At 52.4% G+C, this 19499-nt stretch overlaps 1 protein-coding gene across 1 annotated transcript in view; it reads right to left on the bottom strand.

The window, feature by feature from the left end:
• Speg (striated muscle enriched protein kinase) overlaps positions 1-19499 on the bottom strand; it is a 55241-nt gene that overhangs the window by 14620 nt on the left and 21122 nt on the right. The window contains exons 7-23 of the mRNA XM_027397297.2: positions 15411-15586; positions 15105-15193; positions 14089-14264; positions 11367-11627; positions 10104-10262; positions 9799-9988; positions 9468-9691; positions 6809-6928; positions 6466-6570; positions 6101-6307; positions 5718-5841; positions 5456-5631; positions 2691-2803; positions 2051-2219; positions 1760-1856; positions 1436-1636; positions 77-134 (exon numbers count right to left, since the gene is read on the bottom strand). Of these exons, the coding sequence (XP_027253098.1) occupies positions 77-134; positions 1436-1636; positions 1760-1856; positions 2051-2219; positions 2691-2803; positions 5456-5631; positions 5718-5841; positions 6101-6307; positions 6466-6570; positions 6809-6928; positions 9468-9691; positions 9799-9988; positions 10104-10262; positions 11367-11627; positions 14089-14264; positions 15105-15193; positions 15411-15586 (2645 nt within the window). The remainder of the gene's footprint in view (positions 1-76; positions 135-1435; positions 1637-1759; positions 1857-2050; positions 2220-2690; positions 2804-5455; positions 5632-5717; positions 5842-6100; positions 6308-6465; positions 6571-6808; positions 6929-9467; positions 9692-9798; positions 9989-10103; positions 10263-11366; positions 11628-14088; positions 14265-15104; positions 15194-15410; positions 15587-19499) is intronic.

The raw sequence follows: 19499 nt of genomic DNA, 5'->3' as shown, positions 1-19499 counted from the left end.
ACCCAGCCATTGTTCTTAGAGTTCACATGGGTGAAAGCTGGTGAGCAACCCAGCCCCTACCACCCACTGCCCTCACCTCAGACTCACACACGGTGGGTTTCCTGGCCATGCGCTCTAGAAGCTCTTCTGTACAACTGTGTCATAGGTCAAGGAGAAGCATCAAGCACTAACTACTAACTACCTGGCTCAGCCCCAAAACTGAGCCCAGGGCCCTCCATCCCCACAAAGCATATCTGACATGGTCAGACAGGTCCAGATACTATGTCCCCTTTTCCTGGCGTCAGGTTACACACATGGGGAGACTTGCTTGAACTTTGAATTCTCAGGCAACTCCCTTACCCTTGCTGAGCATAGGTTTCCTCATGGAGTGAAATGAAGGTGACGGTTCCTCTCCTGGCCTACACAGCATTTTATAGGGTTCAAATTACAGCAGAATCTTGTTGACTATAGATGGAACTCCTCAACTATATTTGAGAGTAACCCAGAGGTCCATGTAATGAGATTATTTGTCATTTTGCTGAGGTCTGGATTTGAACAATGCAGACTGAGTGACTGGTGTTCTCCCTGCTCCAGGAGGGTCAAGCCAACGACAAGCAGGGCTAGCGCAATGCGCCTTTGTTTAGCACATTGAGAGAAAGGTGTGGCTTTGTGAAAAGAGTCCTCATGAGTAAAACAAGGTATCAGTTCTCATCAGAAGCAGGGTCCTGTCAAATGCGCAGATACACTGCATTGCATCCTGTGATGAAAACATATGGTGTTTGCTAGCTCCAGGACCTTAGAGTAACACACTATTTAACCTCTTTATACCTCTTTTATCAGCCAGAAAGTAAGGATGAAATTCTACTGGGTAGATAAACATGAGGACTGAGTATGTATTAAACATAAAATCCATGCAACATCACCAGGCACACACTAAATGGTATACAAATTTAAGGCTTTCTTTTCTTTTTCTTTTTCTTTTTTTTTTTTTTTTTTGAGACAAAGTCTCTTTATGTAGCTCTACCTGTCCTGGAACTCTCTTTGTAGACTAGGCTGGCCTTGAACTCAAAGAGATCCACTTGTCCCCATCTCCTCACAGTGTACACCACCATGAACTTAAGTTTGTTTTTTTGTTTGTTTGTTTAAACAAAGGATCTAGGAGCCAGGCAGTGGTGGTACATGCCTTTAATCCCAGCACTTGGGAGGCAGAGGCAGGCAGATCTCTGTGAGGCAGATCTCGAGACCAACCTGGTCTACAAGAGCTACAAGTATGTGCCTCTACACTCACTTTTATGCAGTGCTGTAAACTGAACCAGGGACTCCGAGCATGCTAGATGAGCTAGATCCCACCCCAGTGACAGCCCTAGCTCAAAGGACCACTTTGCAAAGGGCAAAACCTGTTCCCAATTTGCTTTTACAAAGGACAGTCTTTCATCCCAGTCTGGTCCCAGGATACAGCTCGGTGACAATGACAAGTCCCCGGCGCCTCTCGAAGGCTTCGTGGAAGTAGAGCACACAGTCATGCTGGAGCCGGGCCAGCAACCGGGCTTCACGTCTTGCTGATGCCTTGGGCTTGGCCTGGCTAGGGATGAACTTGGCTGCGAACTCCAGGCCAGAGCTCCGTTCCACCACACGCCGCAGGTAGGAGAAGGCGCCCCTGGAGGACACAGGGAGGGTGACAGGACCCTGCCATCACTATAGTGCTGACCTTCATCCTTCCTGGCCCTCAGACCCAGCAGCCTCTCTCAGTCCTTGATGCCAGCTCTTCCTGGCCCCACACCTGCCAATCTCTTGGTGGATGTCGTAGTAGTCGCTAAGTCTTCTTCCTCGGTGCTCCTCATCCTCTCCGACCCCCTCGACCTCCATAGCTGTCTGGACTGGGGAGACAGATGGTCCCATGTTGGGAATGGAGCAAATAGAGATGAGGCCAGAGACAGGCAATGTGGGATAGATTCAAAAGACAAAGGACAGAATGCTGGTAGTCAGTCAGGTGCTGGGACTAGAGGATGTGTGTGGTAAGATATGAAGGGCAGGGTGTCACCTGCCCCTTCTCCCCCAAACACTAACCCACCTGAATGCACAGACAACTCTGCCTTGCAGGAGACTTCGCCGCCCAGATTCCGGGCTGTGCAGGTATAGACACCTCCATCCTCGGTTCCTGCACTGAGCACCACCAGGGAGCACTCGTTCTCCTCATACACGAAGCTCACGTGATTGCTCTCGACCAGCAGCACCTCATCCTGCAGAGATAGGTGTCACTGGCAGCCTAGGTCTGGCCTTACCGCTATACCAGCCAGCCTTTCATTTGGACCCTGAGGCCAGGGGCCTGCCTATCAAGCCCCACTCTGTCTCCACTCAGTTCCTCTTAACCTGGGACCAGAATCAGCCTCTCCCTTATCTCTGGGTTAATAACCCCTAACCAGTGCCAGGCAGTGGTGGCTCACACCTTTAATCCCAGCACTCCCGAAGCAGAGGCAGGCAGATCTCTGCTCCAGGCCAGCCTGGTCTACAGAGTTCCAGGACAGCCAGGGCTACACAGAGAAACCCTGTCTCAGAAGAACCAAAATCAAAACAAACAAACAAACGAAAGCCCCTAACCCCTAGTTAGTCCCCTGAGTCCCACCTCCTCCTGCTCCTAACCACGCCTCTGCCCAGACACTGCACAAACCCCAGGCTCCCTGCCAGCTGCTGCAGCCACATTGCCCTCTGACCTTGTACCACATGACATCTGGGAGTGGTTTCCCCTCAACTACCACAGCAAAGCGGGCGGTTTCTCCAGGCCCCACCTCCACGTCTTCCATGATGGACTCAAACCGAGGGGCCTCTGCAACACACAGGGACAGAAGAGGACTGGATATCATAACCACAGGTACCTGCCTCTTCAGGCCCTGTCCCTATCAGCAACTGGATGGTGAGAATACCAGGCCCTGGCCTCCCAGATGCCCATCCCCCACCCCTCACCCCTGCCTGAGGACACCAGAGCGCCTGACATGGCTCTCCTTGTAAATCCTAAGGAAGATGCTTTCCAGGCCTCAGAAGCACTGCCCCTGGTACAGGTTGCTTTGTGAGACCCCTAGGATTTATCTGATGGCTTTGAAATGAGGACATTTTCACACACAAAAGAAATCTGGATTTTCCACTTCTCTTGTCTGGCTATATCCAGCCCTTCCTTCCCTGCAGAAACCATGAAGCTGGTGCAGTGTGGCTCAGTGCTGCCCCCTGTGGGTGACTGCTCTTCTCAACACCCTGCCTGGTGGCCTCTGACTGCCTTTACTTGGCCCCTGCAGGAGGAGACTGGGGCTGTGACCTAGAATTAAACCCCTCAAAGACACTGCCTTTATCGTGAAGTTGCTCTCTCTGAATCTTATTTAAACGTCTAGGAAGCTGTCTACCTTCTAGGAGATGGCAAGCTGAACAAAAATACCCTGCTCAAATATTAACCGGACAGTCGAGGAGTCAACTCTCAGCTTATTTCACCCACAAACCATATGGCCACATTATTCCCTGCCTCTAATCAAACACGCTTTGCAATGTGCCGGGTAAAGACTGAATTCCAGGGCCTGTGTTCTGAGCACATCTTCGGGACCCCAGCTTTAAGAGGAGTGAGAGTAATTAAGCCCCAAGGAAAAAGTAGAGTAGCTGGGTATAGACCACCACCACCTCCCAGGGACTTGCCTAGCTTCAGATACACAACAGGAGAGGCCATTGTATCTGGGCAAGAGGCTGTTACATGGCAGACATGAAGAAAAGGGGGCTGCCTTTCTCCCTACCCTGCCTGGCTGATGGGGAAGCAGGACCAAGCATAAAGCAGTATTTGGTATAAGCCCCAGGTCCCTTATGGCTCTGTCTGGTTAAGATAGTCTCTCTCCAAACATGGTCCCCTGGAGAAGGGGAAAGGGTCACGATCCCCTGAGCAAATTGAGAGCATGGGAAGAGGGGAAGGGAGCTATGAGACTGAGAAGGGAAGAAGAGGAAGGATGCAGAGGTCATGAGGGAGCAGAAAGGTTGAGTCAGGTGAAAAATAGAGGAAAGGGTATGTGATAGGTAGGGTTTTAGTTGGGGGGGTGGTAGGGGAGGATGGGAGGGAGAAGGGAACTGGGATTGTCATGTAAATCAATCTTGTTTCTAATTCAAATAAAAAATGATTAAAAAAAAAAAGATAGTCTCTCTCAATCTCCATCCATGTCAGGCTAGGATGCAGGGCTCCTAGGCCTCTCCAAGCCCCAAATCTGGCTACACCTGGGAAGGAAGACAAGTCAGTCTAGCAGATGCTATGGTCTGGGGGCAGAGTGGTAACTGAATAGCAAGTGCAGGGTTGGGAGCTGGGCAAGAGCAAAACTCCAGAAATGGAAACCCCATCAACACAGGTCAGGAACGGCCCAGGTCCTCCTCTTAGCCCTGTGGCTACTGTACCCACTTCACAGCTGTCTTCCTTGTAGGAGCTTGGTCCTCATCTGCTGAGGGAGGAGGCACTCTATCAAGGTCAAAACTCTAGAGGTACTTAGTCAACGTCAATGACTTGTTTTTGAGACAGAATTTCTCTGTATAATAGCAGTACTAGAACTCACTTTGTAGATCAGTCTGGCCTCGAACTCACAGAGATCTGTCTGCCTCTGAGAGCTGGGATTAAAGGTGTGTGCTGCCACCACCTGGCCTTTCTTTCTTTCTTTCTTTCTTTCTTTCTTTCTTTCTTTCTTTCTTCCTTCCTTCCTTCCTTCCTTTCTTTTTTCTGGCAGAAAATGTCTCCTTATTCATAGACAATCTGTGCTAACTAAAATGTCACTTTCTGTGCTTTTGGCTGGGATCATAGCCATTCAGCAGGTAAGAATATCTCGTTCAGGAGGATCTGAAGTTTCCAGTGGAGCTAACAAAACAAAACACAAAAAGCAATGGCTACTTAATGCACCCTACAGCTCCAGAAGATCTGACTTGAAAGGAGAAATTACAGAAAGGGACTTTGGTTCTATGCCTCCACATAGTTAAAGGTGACAGTGACTGTCAACCTGTCAGTGCCAAAGTGCAGCCTTAGGTGATAAACTGTGTTTGAGGACATTTGCTTTTTAATCAACTCCTCCTTCCATACTGTTTTAGCTAGACACTGTTTCCTTACTGCTTTTAGCACACAAGCAATGGTATGCAGGGCTTTGCAGTCTGACATGAGGACTTGAGCCCAGCTCCTGAACATATTGGACTCTGTGACCTTGGGCCAGGTTACTTAACACTCTGACCTTGCTTCCTCATGTGCAAAATGGGGATGACAACTAACCCCACCTCACAAGGTTGATGCATTAAATAAGGTAGTTATTATAGAACATGCCACCATGCATGCTCAATAAATATTAGTATTATGTCTCTTATTATTACTAATACTGTTGTTATTATTAGAGGGACAGGAATGAGAGGGAGGACATGGAATTGAGTCTCCGGCAATGGTAGCATGCCTGACAGGGAGGAATATTAAGAAGCTGTCACCCACCTGCCAACTCCAGGGTGACCGAGCAGGCCTTTGTGCCATGGCGGTTTCGGGCAGTGCAGGTAAGGGGCCCCAGGTCCCGGCGGCTCACCCGGCAGATCCGAAGACAATACTGGTCATCATCTGGCTGCCTCAGTTCATACACACCTGTGCGAGCCTCTAGGAGGGCTCCTCGGCAGCTAAGGAAGATACAATGGGTGATCTGGCCAGGTGGGGTTGGGGATGGACCATCATAGGTAGGGGACCGGTGAGTAAGGACTCCTACCTCCTCCAGACAACCTGGGCCTCCACATGGTTAAAGGTGACAGTGACGCAAGCAGGTTGGCCCTCTACTACATACACTATGTCTGGTTTATCCAGCACGGCTGGGGCCTCTTCCAGGGGTGGGCCTGGGGAGAGGAGAACACAGGTTCTGTGCTGGGCTTACAATGGGGCTACGGTACCCTCTGCACCTTCACCCCCACTCCCACTAAAGTTCCAGTTTTACAGAAGGAAAGTTGAGGCTCAGGGTGCTGGAACAGAGCTAGGAAGCAGCTAAGGGATGGGATCCTGCCAAGCAATGCTATCCACACTATAGTTACCAAGTCTAGAGCAGCCTTTAAGCCTCCATCACTGACCCCTCCCACACCCACACAGGATTGGGCTCACCATGCTCTAACAGTTGCACAGGCTCGGACGGTGCTGAGGGCTTGCTGCTGCTCTTGCCACTGGTGCTGAGGACCCGGAAGATGTGCTGGAGTCCCTTCTTCAACCCTGTGGCTGCCCACTCAGGCTCCCGAAGGCCTGTGACCAGTGCCGTCCACTGGTCTGAGCCCAACACCTGGTGCTGCACAGTGTATGTCAGGGAATCTGGGTCTAGACAAGAAACAACAGAGATGTTCCTGGTCCCCCTTCTAGCATACTACCCAGTCCCCCATCATAAGCTCAAAAGCCTGGACCTTTCAGTGCCCCTGCCTGAGCCTTCTCTGCTCATGCCTCATCCCTACCCTCTGACCTGTGTGGCCCGGACCCACCAATTGCCATGTCCAGACTCCTGGGTGGGTTCCATGTGAGCGTGACCATCCTTCCTGTCACAGCCACGACTTGCGGAGCACCGTCTGGAGGGCCTGGAACCACATCTGAAAGCCACAGGTGGGAGGTGTGAGGGTGCTTCAGGGCCTAACTGCTCTACAGGATCATCAACCCTTAGGCAGGAAGCTGGGGCTGAGGCTCAGCCACGAGCACAGGGGCAATGCCAGCTGCTCCCTCGGCAGTGGAGAGGGAGCTGGTACAGAGTCCCCCCCACCTCCAGTCTCGCCCTTGGGTGGTGCCAGAGGCCATAGTGGACAAAACTGCTAGAGAGGGTGTTTGCCTCACCTGTGACATAGAGGTGGGCATAGCAGGCAGCTTTGCCCAACTTGTTGGCGATGACACTCTTATAGACACCAGCGTGCTGAGGCCCCACAGCTGGGAACACCAGGCGATGTATATCCCTGTCTGTCAGGGAGGGACAGTGATACATGGCTGACCAGGAGAATACTTTGTGGGCTTGGCTCATGCAAGCTCAAGCCTGGCCACAGGTACACTACCCACTGCAGGGGGAGGGCAAGGGGGAAGGACAGGGCAGCCGCCAAGAGACATGCGCTTCCTGTAGCCAAAGCTGGTCCTTGTTGTTCCTCTTTAGTATTTCAAGTCTAGTCACTTGGCATCATCTTCTCACACAAGGTTTGTCTTTGTGTGTCCCCAACCCCATGACAGCCCCTTCATTCCTGTACCTCCAAGGGGTTACAACTTCCAAGTCAAAGTTGTGACAAAGTTTTGCTACTAGGTCCCTCCCCCAGTCTCTTCTCATCCCAGCAGAGCCTGTACCTCATCTCTAGCAGAGCCTGAGTTAAGTCTACTGGAGATCAGCCAAATCCAGCGACCCCAATGCCCCTCCCACCTTCTGGCTATTCCGTCCCAACTCTCATAGATGATCGGGTCCCTGAACAGGCCATATGAGTTCCACCTCTGACTCTTAGCTCACCAAATTCCTCCCTTCCAGAATGTTCTCAACTCTTACCTAAAACTCCCTTCTCCTTTAAGACATAGTTCAGGCACATGCCCATGAAGCCTAGCCTGCCAGGGCCCCACCCCTCCTTCCAGTACCCTGACGATGCCCTTCCTTGGTCTCAAGCCCTCTTGAAGCTCCTTGCTGGGTACCAGGTCCCAATGATTTTGGAGAGTTCTTCTTTTCACATCTGTGAGTGACAGCTCCAGTCCAGCTCTGATTGTTCCACCCAGAACTCAACACTTTGCATACAGTAAGTGCCAAATATGTGTCATTATATAAATTATAATAAGTGTTGTCTGCTCTGTGTTCATCCTATGCCAGGTACTTGACATGATTTTCTCAACCCTAACCCTTCCAAAATTATCCCCATTTACCAATGAGGTCAGAGACATTAATTGGCCTGTCCAAGGTTACACAGCTAATAAATGAGGAAGCAATGGTTTGAACTTAAGTTCCATTTCATTCCAAAGCTCTTTTCTTGCACTCTGCTCCATCAATGATAAGGAGGCTGTCTCTGGCAGGACATGAAGAAGGGGCAGTCTGTACTGTTCTCTTTCACACCGGGTATGTCCCCAAACACTCCTGTCTTCCTTTAGTACTTATCTCACTTGGAATGGCCATCCATTCATTTATCTCTGCCTACACTATTTATAAGGGAAGAGACGCCAAAGGCTGCCAGTGGCCCCAGATACAGGCACAGCAGAGACGTCAGCTAAGATCCTGAGACAGACACCTAGGGCCTCAAAGTAAATGGGGACACAGGAAAATCTGTGACTGAGTAATGACAGCTACTAAAGAGAGCAAGGGTCAGGGCACTAGAGATGAGATGAGGGTGGGGTTGGGAGAATGGACCATGAATGACTGAAAACGGCCTTTATTTCTCTCTCCTTTCCTCTCTCCCACACTTTCATTTCACAGAGTTCCATGTAGTCCATATTAGCCTAGCAAATACTATGCAGCTGAGAATGACCTTGAACTTCTGATTCTCCTATCCTACCTCCTGAATTCTGGCATTACAGGTACATGCCACCATGTCCAGTTTAGGCAGTAATAGAGGTCACACCAGGGCTTCCAGGATGCTGGCAAGAACTTTACCAACTGAACTACGTCCCCAGTCAAGAGCAGCTTTTAAAGAGATGGGCTTGGGTCAAGAGGGCCTTGCTTCCTTTTGAGGAAGTGTCTATACCTCTCTAAGCCTCAGTTTCCCCATCTGCAAACAGGTATGAGTACCTGCTTCACAGGCCTATGGCAAAGTGAGACTGTCCTTGACAGGTCTTCCGACCTTGAACTCTTAGATGCAGCTACAGAAGAAAACCATCACTGGTGGAGGCAGGAAGAACTCGTATGAGATTCATGTCACTTCAACAATGGAACACAAGTGTTCCCTTGGGAAAGTAACCAGGCAAGAGGACTCCAACCCAAACATCTTGTTCTTTGTAAGCCCTGGCTCCCTCTTCCCCATTTACCATTTGTTAGCAGCCTTGGATCAGCTTCCCTTCAGCAAGACCCTGTGCATGCCAGCCCTTCCACTGAGATTTTTCAGGCATATGGACTGCTTGGCGTTATCAACAGTGAGAGTAGTGGCAACAAAAACTGTCATAAGATTTATCATTTGCTGACCACTTGCTGTCTACCAGGCCCTGTTTTTGGTGATATATATCACCAATTTCATTCTCATCACAGCTCAGTTGCAAATGAGGGAGGAAGGGCACTGAGGGTTCTGTAACCTGCTTGCAGCCCCCACACTGGTCAGCAGCAGGCTGGACTGCCTGCCCAGTAAGTGCTAACAGAACCACTCAGGGGTGATTTAGCAGATGACACTGTGTGGGCTCAAGAAGAGACAGACTGACCTCAGATCCCCTAAAGGTTCTGTTCCCCAGACCCTCCCATCTCTAACCAAATTATGAAGAGAAGACCCTGAGGGATTCCTAGGGGAGGATCTAAAAAGCCAAGAGGTTGCTGGGTCCCTCCCCAGTCACATACACTGTGTCATTCGTCGGTCATCACTGCTTTGAATTCGGTGGCCGTTGTGGAACCAGCTGATGGCAGGATAGGGCAGGCCGGTCACTTGGCACTCCAGCATGGCCTCTTTAGATAATCCCACTTCCAGATCCTGCAGCGGCCGCAGGAAGTCGGGAATCGACAGCCTCTCCAGATCTCCGTGCTCTGGCTCCTCAGGGATGGACGGCATCTTCTCCAGTTTCGAGCTGTAAGAACCACATGTCTGCCCAGATGTGCACTGCTACGCCCTCCTGGCTCAGGGTAAGGGTCCCTCAGAGGCACTGCAGGCAGCACCTGGAGTCCTAGGTGGTACCTGGGGCCAGAGGCGGCTGTCCGAGGCTCCTCCACATACAGCTGGGCAGAGCAGTGGGCCTGGCCGTGAGTGTTGGTGGCACTGACTTCATAAAGTCCCTCATCTTCACTTCCCACCCGGGCAATGTGCAGCGAGTGTAGACCCCCATCCTGTCGCAGCCGCAAGTTCTCACTCTCATTCACAGGGTGGCCTGGGGGCAGGAGGGCAAAGACACAAATCTACGATAGCAGAAAGACCTGTCCTTTAGGCACACCCTATCTTAGCCTTTGATGTTTTCTCAGCTTAGTCAGCGTGGGGAACCATACCAAAGTGAGTCCAGGTAACAGAGGGAGGAGGGGTACCGCTGATCTTGCAATCCAGGCGGGCAGCACGGCCTTCTAGCACCTCTACATCTTCCAGCAACCGGGTGAAAAGAGGCGCCAGTGATGGCCGGACCGTCAGCCGGGCACTGCAGGTCAGTTCATCTGTGGGGAAGTGGGCGGCACTGGGTCAAAGGTGGCTGTGGAGGCCAAGACACCTCATCTCACAGGTCTTAAGAGCCTGAGCTGAGCCCTACAAAGGCTCTGAGCATGAGGCAGTGGGCAAAGCTTCAAAGACCAGGCCTTGTTAGGAGGCAAAAGGTCAACAATGATGGGCAGCAGCCTCCCAAGGTGGGCTGGGGACACTAGAGGAGCACAGGACCTGACTAAGCTTACCTTCCTCTGTCCAGTCGAGATGAAACCTAGCTTGATTCTGAGAAGGTTCTTGAAGAGAAGCCCCTGACCAGACTCTGTTCCACCTGACCTAGAGCAGATGCCTCTTGGTCCCACTCTATACCCCCTGCCCCAGAGGCAGGCACCCTCATCTCTGTTCTTCACAGAGAACAGGACCAGGACAGAGATGCCATCAATAGTGAAAACAGCTGACATCCATGAGTGGCCACCCTTCCACTGGTACTGGGCTTTGTTCTCTGCAGGGGTTATCTCCTTAATCCTGCCAATCCCCCTGCCTGGTAGGTATTAGCACCATTTCCCTTTCACAGATGGATAGAATAAAGCTCACACAGAGGAAGAGACTTGTCCAAAGACATGTGGTTGGCAACATGGATGGCAAGGATAGAGACACCCAAGTCAGGTTGTTTGCTCCACCTCAATGGACTAGCTCTACCTGGGAATAACAGCATTTTCTGTCTCAGATATGGCTCTAAGTCAGTGGTTCTCAACTTGTGGGTCACCGTGACCCCCATCATCAAATGACCCTGTCATAGGAGTCACATATCAGACATCCTGCATACCAGATATTTATGTTACGATTCATGACAGTAGCAAAATTACAGTTATGAAGTAGCAATGAAAATAATTCTATGGTTGGGAGGGTCACAACAAGAGGAACTGCATTAAAGAGTTGCAGCATGAGGAGAATCACTGATCTAAGTGCTCATTTTCTGGGGGCCAGAGGCCCATACTATCTCCTGCCCGCAGTGGATAGAATTCTACTTCCTGGGCATCTGCTCTGCACCCTGTCTTTCGGTCCCCTCCCCAGCTTTAAAGGGACACCACAGCAGTCCTAGCACCTGAGTGAGTAGGTACCTTTGGCTGTACTCAGCTTGCACGTGTAGACACCACTGTCGTCCTCATGCACAGAGGTGAGCAGCAGCTTGCATTTGCGGCCATCAAAATGCATCTTGCATTTGAGTAGCGCAGGCTGCAGCAGGCGGCCACGGCACAGCCAGTCCACCTCCACGTCAGCTGGAACTGCCACCAGGCACTCAAACAGCACCATCTCCCCGGCCCCCACGTCCACGTCCTGCAGGGGTGCCAGCACGGCCAGGGACCGGCTTTCAGGGTGTGCTGAGGGGAAGGCAGCCACAGGGGGCACGGACAGAGCAGACACACACACACGCACACACAGAGAGACAGACAGATACAGAGAGAGAGATGCATTTGGTTCCTCTGGAGCCTGGGAAAACCCATCCGCCCCAGCAAGACAGCAAGGAGTCCCTAGACCTGGCTGTGAGATGAGAACCTGTGTTGGCTCCTGGGAGGGAGAAGTGATGAGGGGTGAAAGGGAATTTGGGGGGAGGGGGTCCGAAAGGATGGCGGCAGCAGCAATGGCGGCGGCGGAGGTAAAGAAAACACAGCACACTAGCTGGGTACAAACTGGACTTTATTTGAGCTATGAAATAGTATTTGCAAGCCTCCACCCCCACTACGATCCTGCTCCTGTCTCAGCCTGGCTATCTGTCTCATTCCCAGACAGAGCTGTGAAGGAGGGAACCCCACTGGATCCTAAGCTGGCCAGTAGCCAGGGCTTAGCCCTAGACCTCTGGCTTTTGGTCTCTTGTGGAATAGAAAGTGTTGTGCCATTTAAAACCCGTTTCTGAAATGGTCAGTGCCCCGCCCCTTCCCAGTGAGCCTCCTATCCACTGTACCTGCCCCTCTGGGCCCCTCCATCCTGTAAATGCCATGTTCTGTCATCTAATTCTGTCTTGTTCCACCTCAGCTCAGAGGCATTCTTGCCTGACTGTCACAGACACACAGACAGACAAACAGATAGACGGACGGTGGCCTGTAGCAACATAGCACATGCACTCGACTGATGCTCCCTACAGGGAGACTGGGGGAGCTTGGCACCCCTCATGGTTATCCCTTCCCAGCACTCAGTCCTTCCGGGGGCCTCCTGGCCTGCACAGCCACATATCCACTTAGGGAGGGAGGATCCACAGGGGCCCATGGACTACCCCCAGGGTGCTTCATGGGCTAGGGAGGGGGAGGCAGGGATAAGTCCGGGCCGGAGAGCCGGCTGGGTCTGTGGGCAGGAGGCAGTGAAACACAGCGAGGTCCGAGAGGTGCCTGAGACAGGGGCGCGGCTCGGAGGGTAGCGGGGGCAGCGCAGGTGGCCCCCTGAGCTCACTCGCCTGTGTACAGACAAAAACCTCAGTCAGCAAGCGGCAGGTTAGTGCGGCACACACACACACTCGAGAGCACGCACGCACGCGCGCGCGCGCGCATACACACACACACACACACACACACACACACACACACACACACACGTGCACACAGGTGCACAGACCTAGCTAGGGCCCCTCTGGATATGGAGCTGCCTCTAAAACTGCTACTTTCAGTTCCCTGTAGATAGATCAGCACTGGGGTGAAAGGGCCAGTGGTTAACCTAGTCCCTGGGTTCCTCGACAGAGACCCTGAGCCACAGGGGAGAGGTGTTCATAGCCATTAGGAGCACCCCCAAAACTGTTGGAATGCTGGAAGGACCCCAAAGAGAAAGAAGCACCAAGACACAGGTTAACACAGAAAAGCGAGGCAGAGCCCAACCCCGGAGAAGGAAGAGAGTAGGGTATGGGACTGAAGAATTCAGAGCTCAGAGAGGCGGCAACCACAGCAACAAGAACCGGGGGGGGGGGGGGAGAGAGAGAGAGAGGCATGCGAGGCCTGGCAGAGGAGCTAGGGCTGAAGGTCTGAGCTCCAGTAGGGCGTTAGGAGTGAGTGTCTTGGGAAGCCCTTAGAGCTGGTCTTTGCCAGCTTGAAGGAACTGTGCCCAGTGAGGGGCAGGGAAGGACCATGGTCAAGTAAGGGGCTGAGGCAATGTTCCTAATCCAGTGACATCACATGGAGGATGGTCAAGCGGATGGCCAGCCTCTGGAGGGTGACCCGGCAGCCTCCGATGGGCAGCCTGGATAGACCCTATTATGCCGGCTGCCTCAGAGCCCTGCCTTGTGCCCCCCAACTGTGTGGGACTAGCCCTTTCCATCCTCCAGGGCTCTGTAACCCTGGCACCCTTTTTGTCCTTCCATCATGACGATGATACCTAAGGTTCTCTTCGAACGGGTCCAGCCACCAGCCACTCCCCACCGCTACCCCAACCACAACAATTTCTGTGTAACAATCAAATGTGTATGAATAGCAAGCGGGGAACAAGAGGAATGAATGCAAGGGCGTCAGTGAAGAATGGGCCTGCACAGAGCCCGCAACAGAAGCTTGGAAGTGTGTTGGAGGATGTCTGCCTACAAGATGCAGGGCTTCTAGGTTCCACCAGGAATTGTCATGATGGAGCGAGCACAGGGAAGGCAAACTGGGTAGCCAGTTGACTATGGAATTATTTACTGTGTGATCTTGGGCAAGTCACTTTCTTTCTCTGGGCTTCAATGAAGCCAACTACAATATAAGCAACTGGAGGAGGAGGGGACCTCCATGGCCCTTTCAGTGTGACATCCTACAACTGAGTTGGATGTGAGCTGTCAGGAGGGTGAGGACCGGGATAGGCAGGGATTTCCTGAGTATACGGGCCTCTCACCTCGGACCTCCAGGCGGGCCTCACACTGCCGAGCGCCATACTCATTGACCGCCTTGCAAGTGTAGAAGCCAGCATCACCACGTTCAGCAGCCAGGATTCGCAACCGGCAGAGCCCACCCTCGGCCTCCTCTGCGAAGCGCCTCTGGTCTGGGCGCACGGGCTGACGATTTCTCAGCCTGTCAATGAGACAAAAGTTCAGCCCCAGAACCTGAAGTCCTTACCTCCATTCTTAGCAACGGGAGGAGGGAGGTTTTAGAGCCTCCACACTGGCTATAGGCCTCTCCTTACTGATTTCTGAATCTATATGGCTGATCAATGCAACCTTGGGACCCTAAGGTAGGTTTACTCCAACTCCACCTTCCTACCTTCTCCAAGTACTTTTAGGCCCACTTGGATCTCTCCCACCTTAGAACCTGCATCACCTCTAAATAGCTCTTAAATGTCCTCGTATCTTATTTCCACTTATTTGTAACAGAAACAGATTCCTACTCCCCAAAAGGGATACTAAAGAACTTATAATCTTAAAAAATAATAACAAAACTAATTACACCGGAGACCACATAATCACTTAAAAATGAAAAATAGAACCCACACCAGTGTGTGTGGGGGGGATGACATGCTGAGTAGTGTCTGGGCACCTGGAATGCACAAGGCATGGCAGCTGAGAACTACATTTAACTCAGACTTGGGCAGCTCAGAAACAAATTGTGAGGACTGGGTCTACCACAGACATGGCTTCAAAAATCGCCCTGCATCAGCTGTTGGCATACAGACGAACAGCCTTCCAAATGGCCAGAGGAGTCCTGGCCATTCATTCCAAGTGGATGGACATGAAGCCACTCATTGCTCCAGCACCTCCCTGGGCAGGCATGGGGAGTGGTAAGGCTGTATCTGAGATGGGAATCCCAAGGGAAGCACTCTAGAGCTGTGCTCTCTTCTACCAAAGCCAGCGCTTAGGCTTAGCCTGGGGGGGGGCGGGTGTCATTAGTGGGTGGTATATGTGTTTTGCTACTTACCAGGAGACCACAGGCTTGGGCTCCCCCTGCACTCGGATGCTCATAATGACATCTTGGCCTTCTCTTACCGATTGGTCCATGAGTGAGACCTGAAGGAGAATTCCAAAGCATCAGGGGTGACAGCATAGCACTAGCTGCTGAGGGCTGGGGGACCTGGGATAGAGGTCTCTTCTACACCAGTCTGGGTAACAAGGGTTAATAGGGCAAGGTTCCATTGGTGCAACGCTTAAGAGTGGCCTCGAGAATAAGGGGTGCACAACAGAATGGTGTCCACAGAAGGCTGGATATCAGCTCCAGGGGTCTGACCTTGAAGGTTGGGGGTGCCTTGGAGGAAGAGTCGGAGGAATCTCGATCCTGGCTGGGACTGAGCTTCATGGTAGGGGTTCGGGGCCAGGTCTCGCCAGGCTCTGGGAACTCCTCTGGGGGGCTCAGGTACTCCTCATCAGAGGTGATAGGGCTACTGAAAGGGGATGTGGACCCACCTGGAGGAAAGACAGGTGATGTCATAGAGAAAGGATGGAGAGAGCTGGCTGTGAGCATTAGAGAGAGAGATGAGGCAGCTCCTGCAGGCCCAGCCCTGACCTCCCCTCCTGGCGAAGCTCACTTGCTGTGTGACCATGCCCAGATACTTCCTCTCCCTCAGTCTGATTCCTCCTCTGTCAAGCCCTGACAACTCTGATGATATTCTACAGAGAACGGCCTAGAGCAAAAGATTTGGCTGGTAGAAGGGCCACTACTCAGCCTTGGGGGCGATCCTGAGTTCTACTGAAACAGTTAATATATTAGTTACTAGCATGAAGTGGGCCTCCAAATACCAGTCACAAGCTCCAAAGGGGGTGGTAGGACCCCACGACAGCAGGACCAACACACTGCTTTCTTAGGTGAGCTGGGCCAGGCACAGAAAGAGCACACACCTCAGACAAGCCCCATCCTGACCTCTGTCCAGGGCCAATGAGGTGGCAGTGTCCAGACAGCCCTTCCCCCCCTCCCTTCTCAGCTTCCCCAGGGGCACCTGCTGGCCCCGTCCCTACAGCACGATCCCCAGATTCTCAGGGGAGAGGAAAGTAGAGTTAGAGTCATCCATAGAAAACAGTGATTCAGCCTAGGAAAAGAGGAGGGGGACACCTGCGTCTGCCTTGGGGGAGGGGTGTCCCCAGGGCCCTGAAGCTCTCCCCTCCAACTGGCTAGGGGCCCAGCCTCGCTGAGTTGGCGCTTATCCGACTGCCAAATACAGGCATGAATCGGCCACAGCCCCCTGGCCCCTCCTCCTGTTTCCCCAACCCCAAGCCCCCTGTAGTACTGCACCCCAACTCACCCTGAGGCCTTGCACACGGACCCCCGGCCTGTACCTTCCTTAAGCCTCTGCCCTGGCACCAGGCCCCCCCTGCTCCCTGCCCACTGCCCACTGGCTTTAGCTCCCCAGGGAGCAGGCGTTCAGCCTGCCCAGCCCCACTCACTCGATGACCCAGCGGAGGCCCCCGCACTGAGCCGGCCCTGGGGGAGGGGAAGTGAGCCTAGGAGAGGGAAGGAGGAGGGAGTGGCTGGGCAGCAGGCAGGCGCTAGCTGGGAAGGTGGTGTCTGCTGAGACCACAGGGAGCAGCAGCCCCTGGAGCCGCGGGATAGGAACAGGGGGAGGGGCGGAGCCCAGCCCAGCTGAATTTAGCCACTGCTCATTCCAAGCAGCCAGCGTCTGCCTTTCTTCTCATTACAGCTTGGGGCACTGACAAGAGCTGAGCGCCTCAGTAGGGCCTGGACTGCAGGTGTGGGGACCTCAGTCCTCAGAGCGAATGGGGTAAGGTGACCCTGCACTGTGGTGTTTAATATCCTTGCCTGGGTCATAAGTGTTGAGTGACCACCATAAGAGGTGCCCAAAGCAAATGACACTATTCTACCCCTCGCTTTGCCCAAACCAACAAGACTCAACATGGGAATGCATGACTAGCCAGCTTTAAACCCTAGAACAGGCCGCAACCAGCTTTCTCAGACACGGAGAACCAAAGAACTGCCAGGGATTTGGCCCTCCTTCCCAGATTTGTCCCCTATCAACCTAAGGAAACTTAGCACATGGCTGCTGCCTCCCAGGTCCTGCACTAGGCAAGTCTGGGAAAACAGGTACCTCAGGACACAGGCCTGTGTCCAACTCAAACATGGGCTCTACTGGATTCCTGCTGGCAACTTGCCTTTCACCCATCAACCCACCAAGGCCCATAACTAGGAAAGTGTGAGCTACTCCGCACCAATGGTCAGTCAGTCCTCACCAGCATCCATTTGCGCCCAGAGAATGGGAAAGGAGCTTGGAAGAGCAAGAGACAGAGGTGTTAAGCTGTGGCCACAAGTTCTTCTCCCGCCCCTATCCCCTCACCCCACCCAGGGCCAGCCACATTCCCAAGCTATGACCTGTGTTCCCCAGCACTGCCAGTGAGGAAGAGGGGTGAGGGCCAAGAGGAGGGCCCACTTTCAGGTTGGCTGTCTCAAGGTTGGAGAGGAGAGAGCAATCAGAATGGCACTTGCAGCTGGAGGCGTGGCCCCCCAGCTGACATTGAGATCATAGGCACAACCCTCAGAGAAGGGGGCTCTCTCCCTCCATGGAGCTTAGATTCCTGTCTCCAGGGTCACCTCCAGGCTGGACAGTGCTGAGGCAGCTCCAAGGCTGAGGAAAGGAGGGCGGGGCAAAGATTTGTCTGATTGGCAAAGGTCTGTGAGTGCCTCAGAGACCCCTGGTGACCATTAGGGGAATAGCACCTAGGTGCTACACAGCCAATCAGCAAGTCTAAATCAAGTCTCTGGGCCAGATGGCTGGACAGGCTGGAGGCTTGGGCTCCAGGGAGGTAGAATGAGTGCTCTCTGCGAAAAGGTAGAGGCCTCTGCTACACCATAAGCCCAAACTGTGTCACCAAGGAAGTTGACGGAAGATCCTAAGCTCCACTGCCCTCATGGGCAAAATCACCTTTGCAACCAGTCCCTAACATTCAATCTACAAACTCAGGTTTCAGTGTTGGAGATACACTTATACCAGCAAGGAAACATGGAGCTAGTTCCCAGAATCTTCCCATTAAAGGATCGAACCTTCGCATCTGAGCCAGTTCTGACTGGCTGACTCTAGTCACATAGCTGCCTTTTCAGCAGTGCTTTCAGGTCGGTGCCATTCAATAAAACCTGGTATTAGAAAGCCCACGAAACAGGAGCTCCTCGGGCCACTGCATCCATCTGATTCCAACTGTCTGTAGTGTCTTCCCTGCAGACATAGCTCCTGCTGCCACCAGTATCTGGCACATGAATGGCATCACCCAGGCCCTTTCCATTAGGACTGTCAGAGTGATGCTTGAACCACCCACATCAGCACCACTTGGGGCTTATTTTGAAGTACAGATTCTTAAGCCTTATCCAGCCTACGGAATTGATTTTCTGAAGTGAGAAGTCAAAAAACTGTATTTCTTTTTCAAAAGCACTCTAGGGATTCCTAGGCACATGAAAGTTTCAAGACCCAGGCAAATCCTCACGGGAGGATGGGAACCCAAAGAGGTGGCTTCACTGAGCACTTGGCCATTCAACTTTAGAGGACAACTGTAACCCCAGAAGTCTGGTTCCACAGCCCTTGCGTTTCCAGTTGCACCAGTCAGCTCCCCATTATGAGCAAGGTCTTTAACTCCATGCCAGTGATTTTAAATATTTTGGTTTTTTCACTGTTAGTCTTCCTTCCTTCCTTCCTTCCTTCCTTCCTTCCTTCCTTCCTTCCTTCCTTCCTTCTGCTTTGTTTTAGTTTTTGATTTTGTTTTTCAAGACAGGGTTTCTCTGTGTAGCCCTGGCTGTCCTGGAACTCACTCTGTAGACAAAGCTGGACTAGAACACAGAGATCCACCTGCCTCTGCCTCCCAAGTGCTGGGACTAAAGGCACACACCACCACCACTGCCCAGTTCAGTTGGCTGTTTTTCAAAGTTTGCTGTACTTTGGAATCACCTGGTGAGTTCCTTAGGCTACAGCCTCCTGGGACCCTCCCCCATGGTTTCTGATTCATGGTCTGGACTGGGGCCCACAGTCTGTTTGGGTCATTTGTTTTGCAGTACTGGGGATTGAATTTAGGGCTTTGTGCATGCAATGCAGCTTCTTTTTACTTCTTTGAGACGAGGTCTCATTATGTTGCCTAAGGTGACCTTGAACTCACTTTGTATATGTAGCAGGTTATGACCTCAGCCTCCCCAGCAGCTAGGATTACAGCTTGGGTTGACAGGTAGGCAACTATCTGTACATCTAGCACATTCCCAAGGGATGCTGATGCTTTCGAAGACTCGGTGGACCATAACTCTGGTCTCTGTTGCCATCCCAGCCTCCCACCTCAGATGGAGCCTTATTACTCTGTGTGTCCTCCCTGCCCCCATAGGTGCTTTCCAGGGCTT

Source organism: Cricetulus griseus, chromosome 2, assembly GCF_003668045.3.
Source record: "Cricetulus griseus strain 17A/GY chromosome 2, alternate assembly CriGri-PICRH-1.0, whole genome shotgun sequence".
NCBI classification, from domain to species: domain Eukaryota; kingdom Metazoa; phylum Chordata; class Mammalia; order Rodentia; family Cricetidae; genus Cricetulus; species Cricetulus griseus.
The sequence above is the reverse complement of the archived record's forward strand: the minus strand, read 5'-3'. Positions and strand labels throughout refer to the sequence as shown.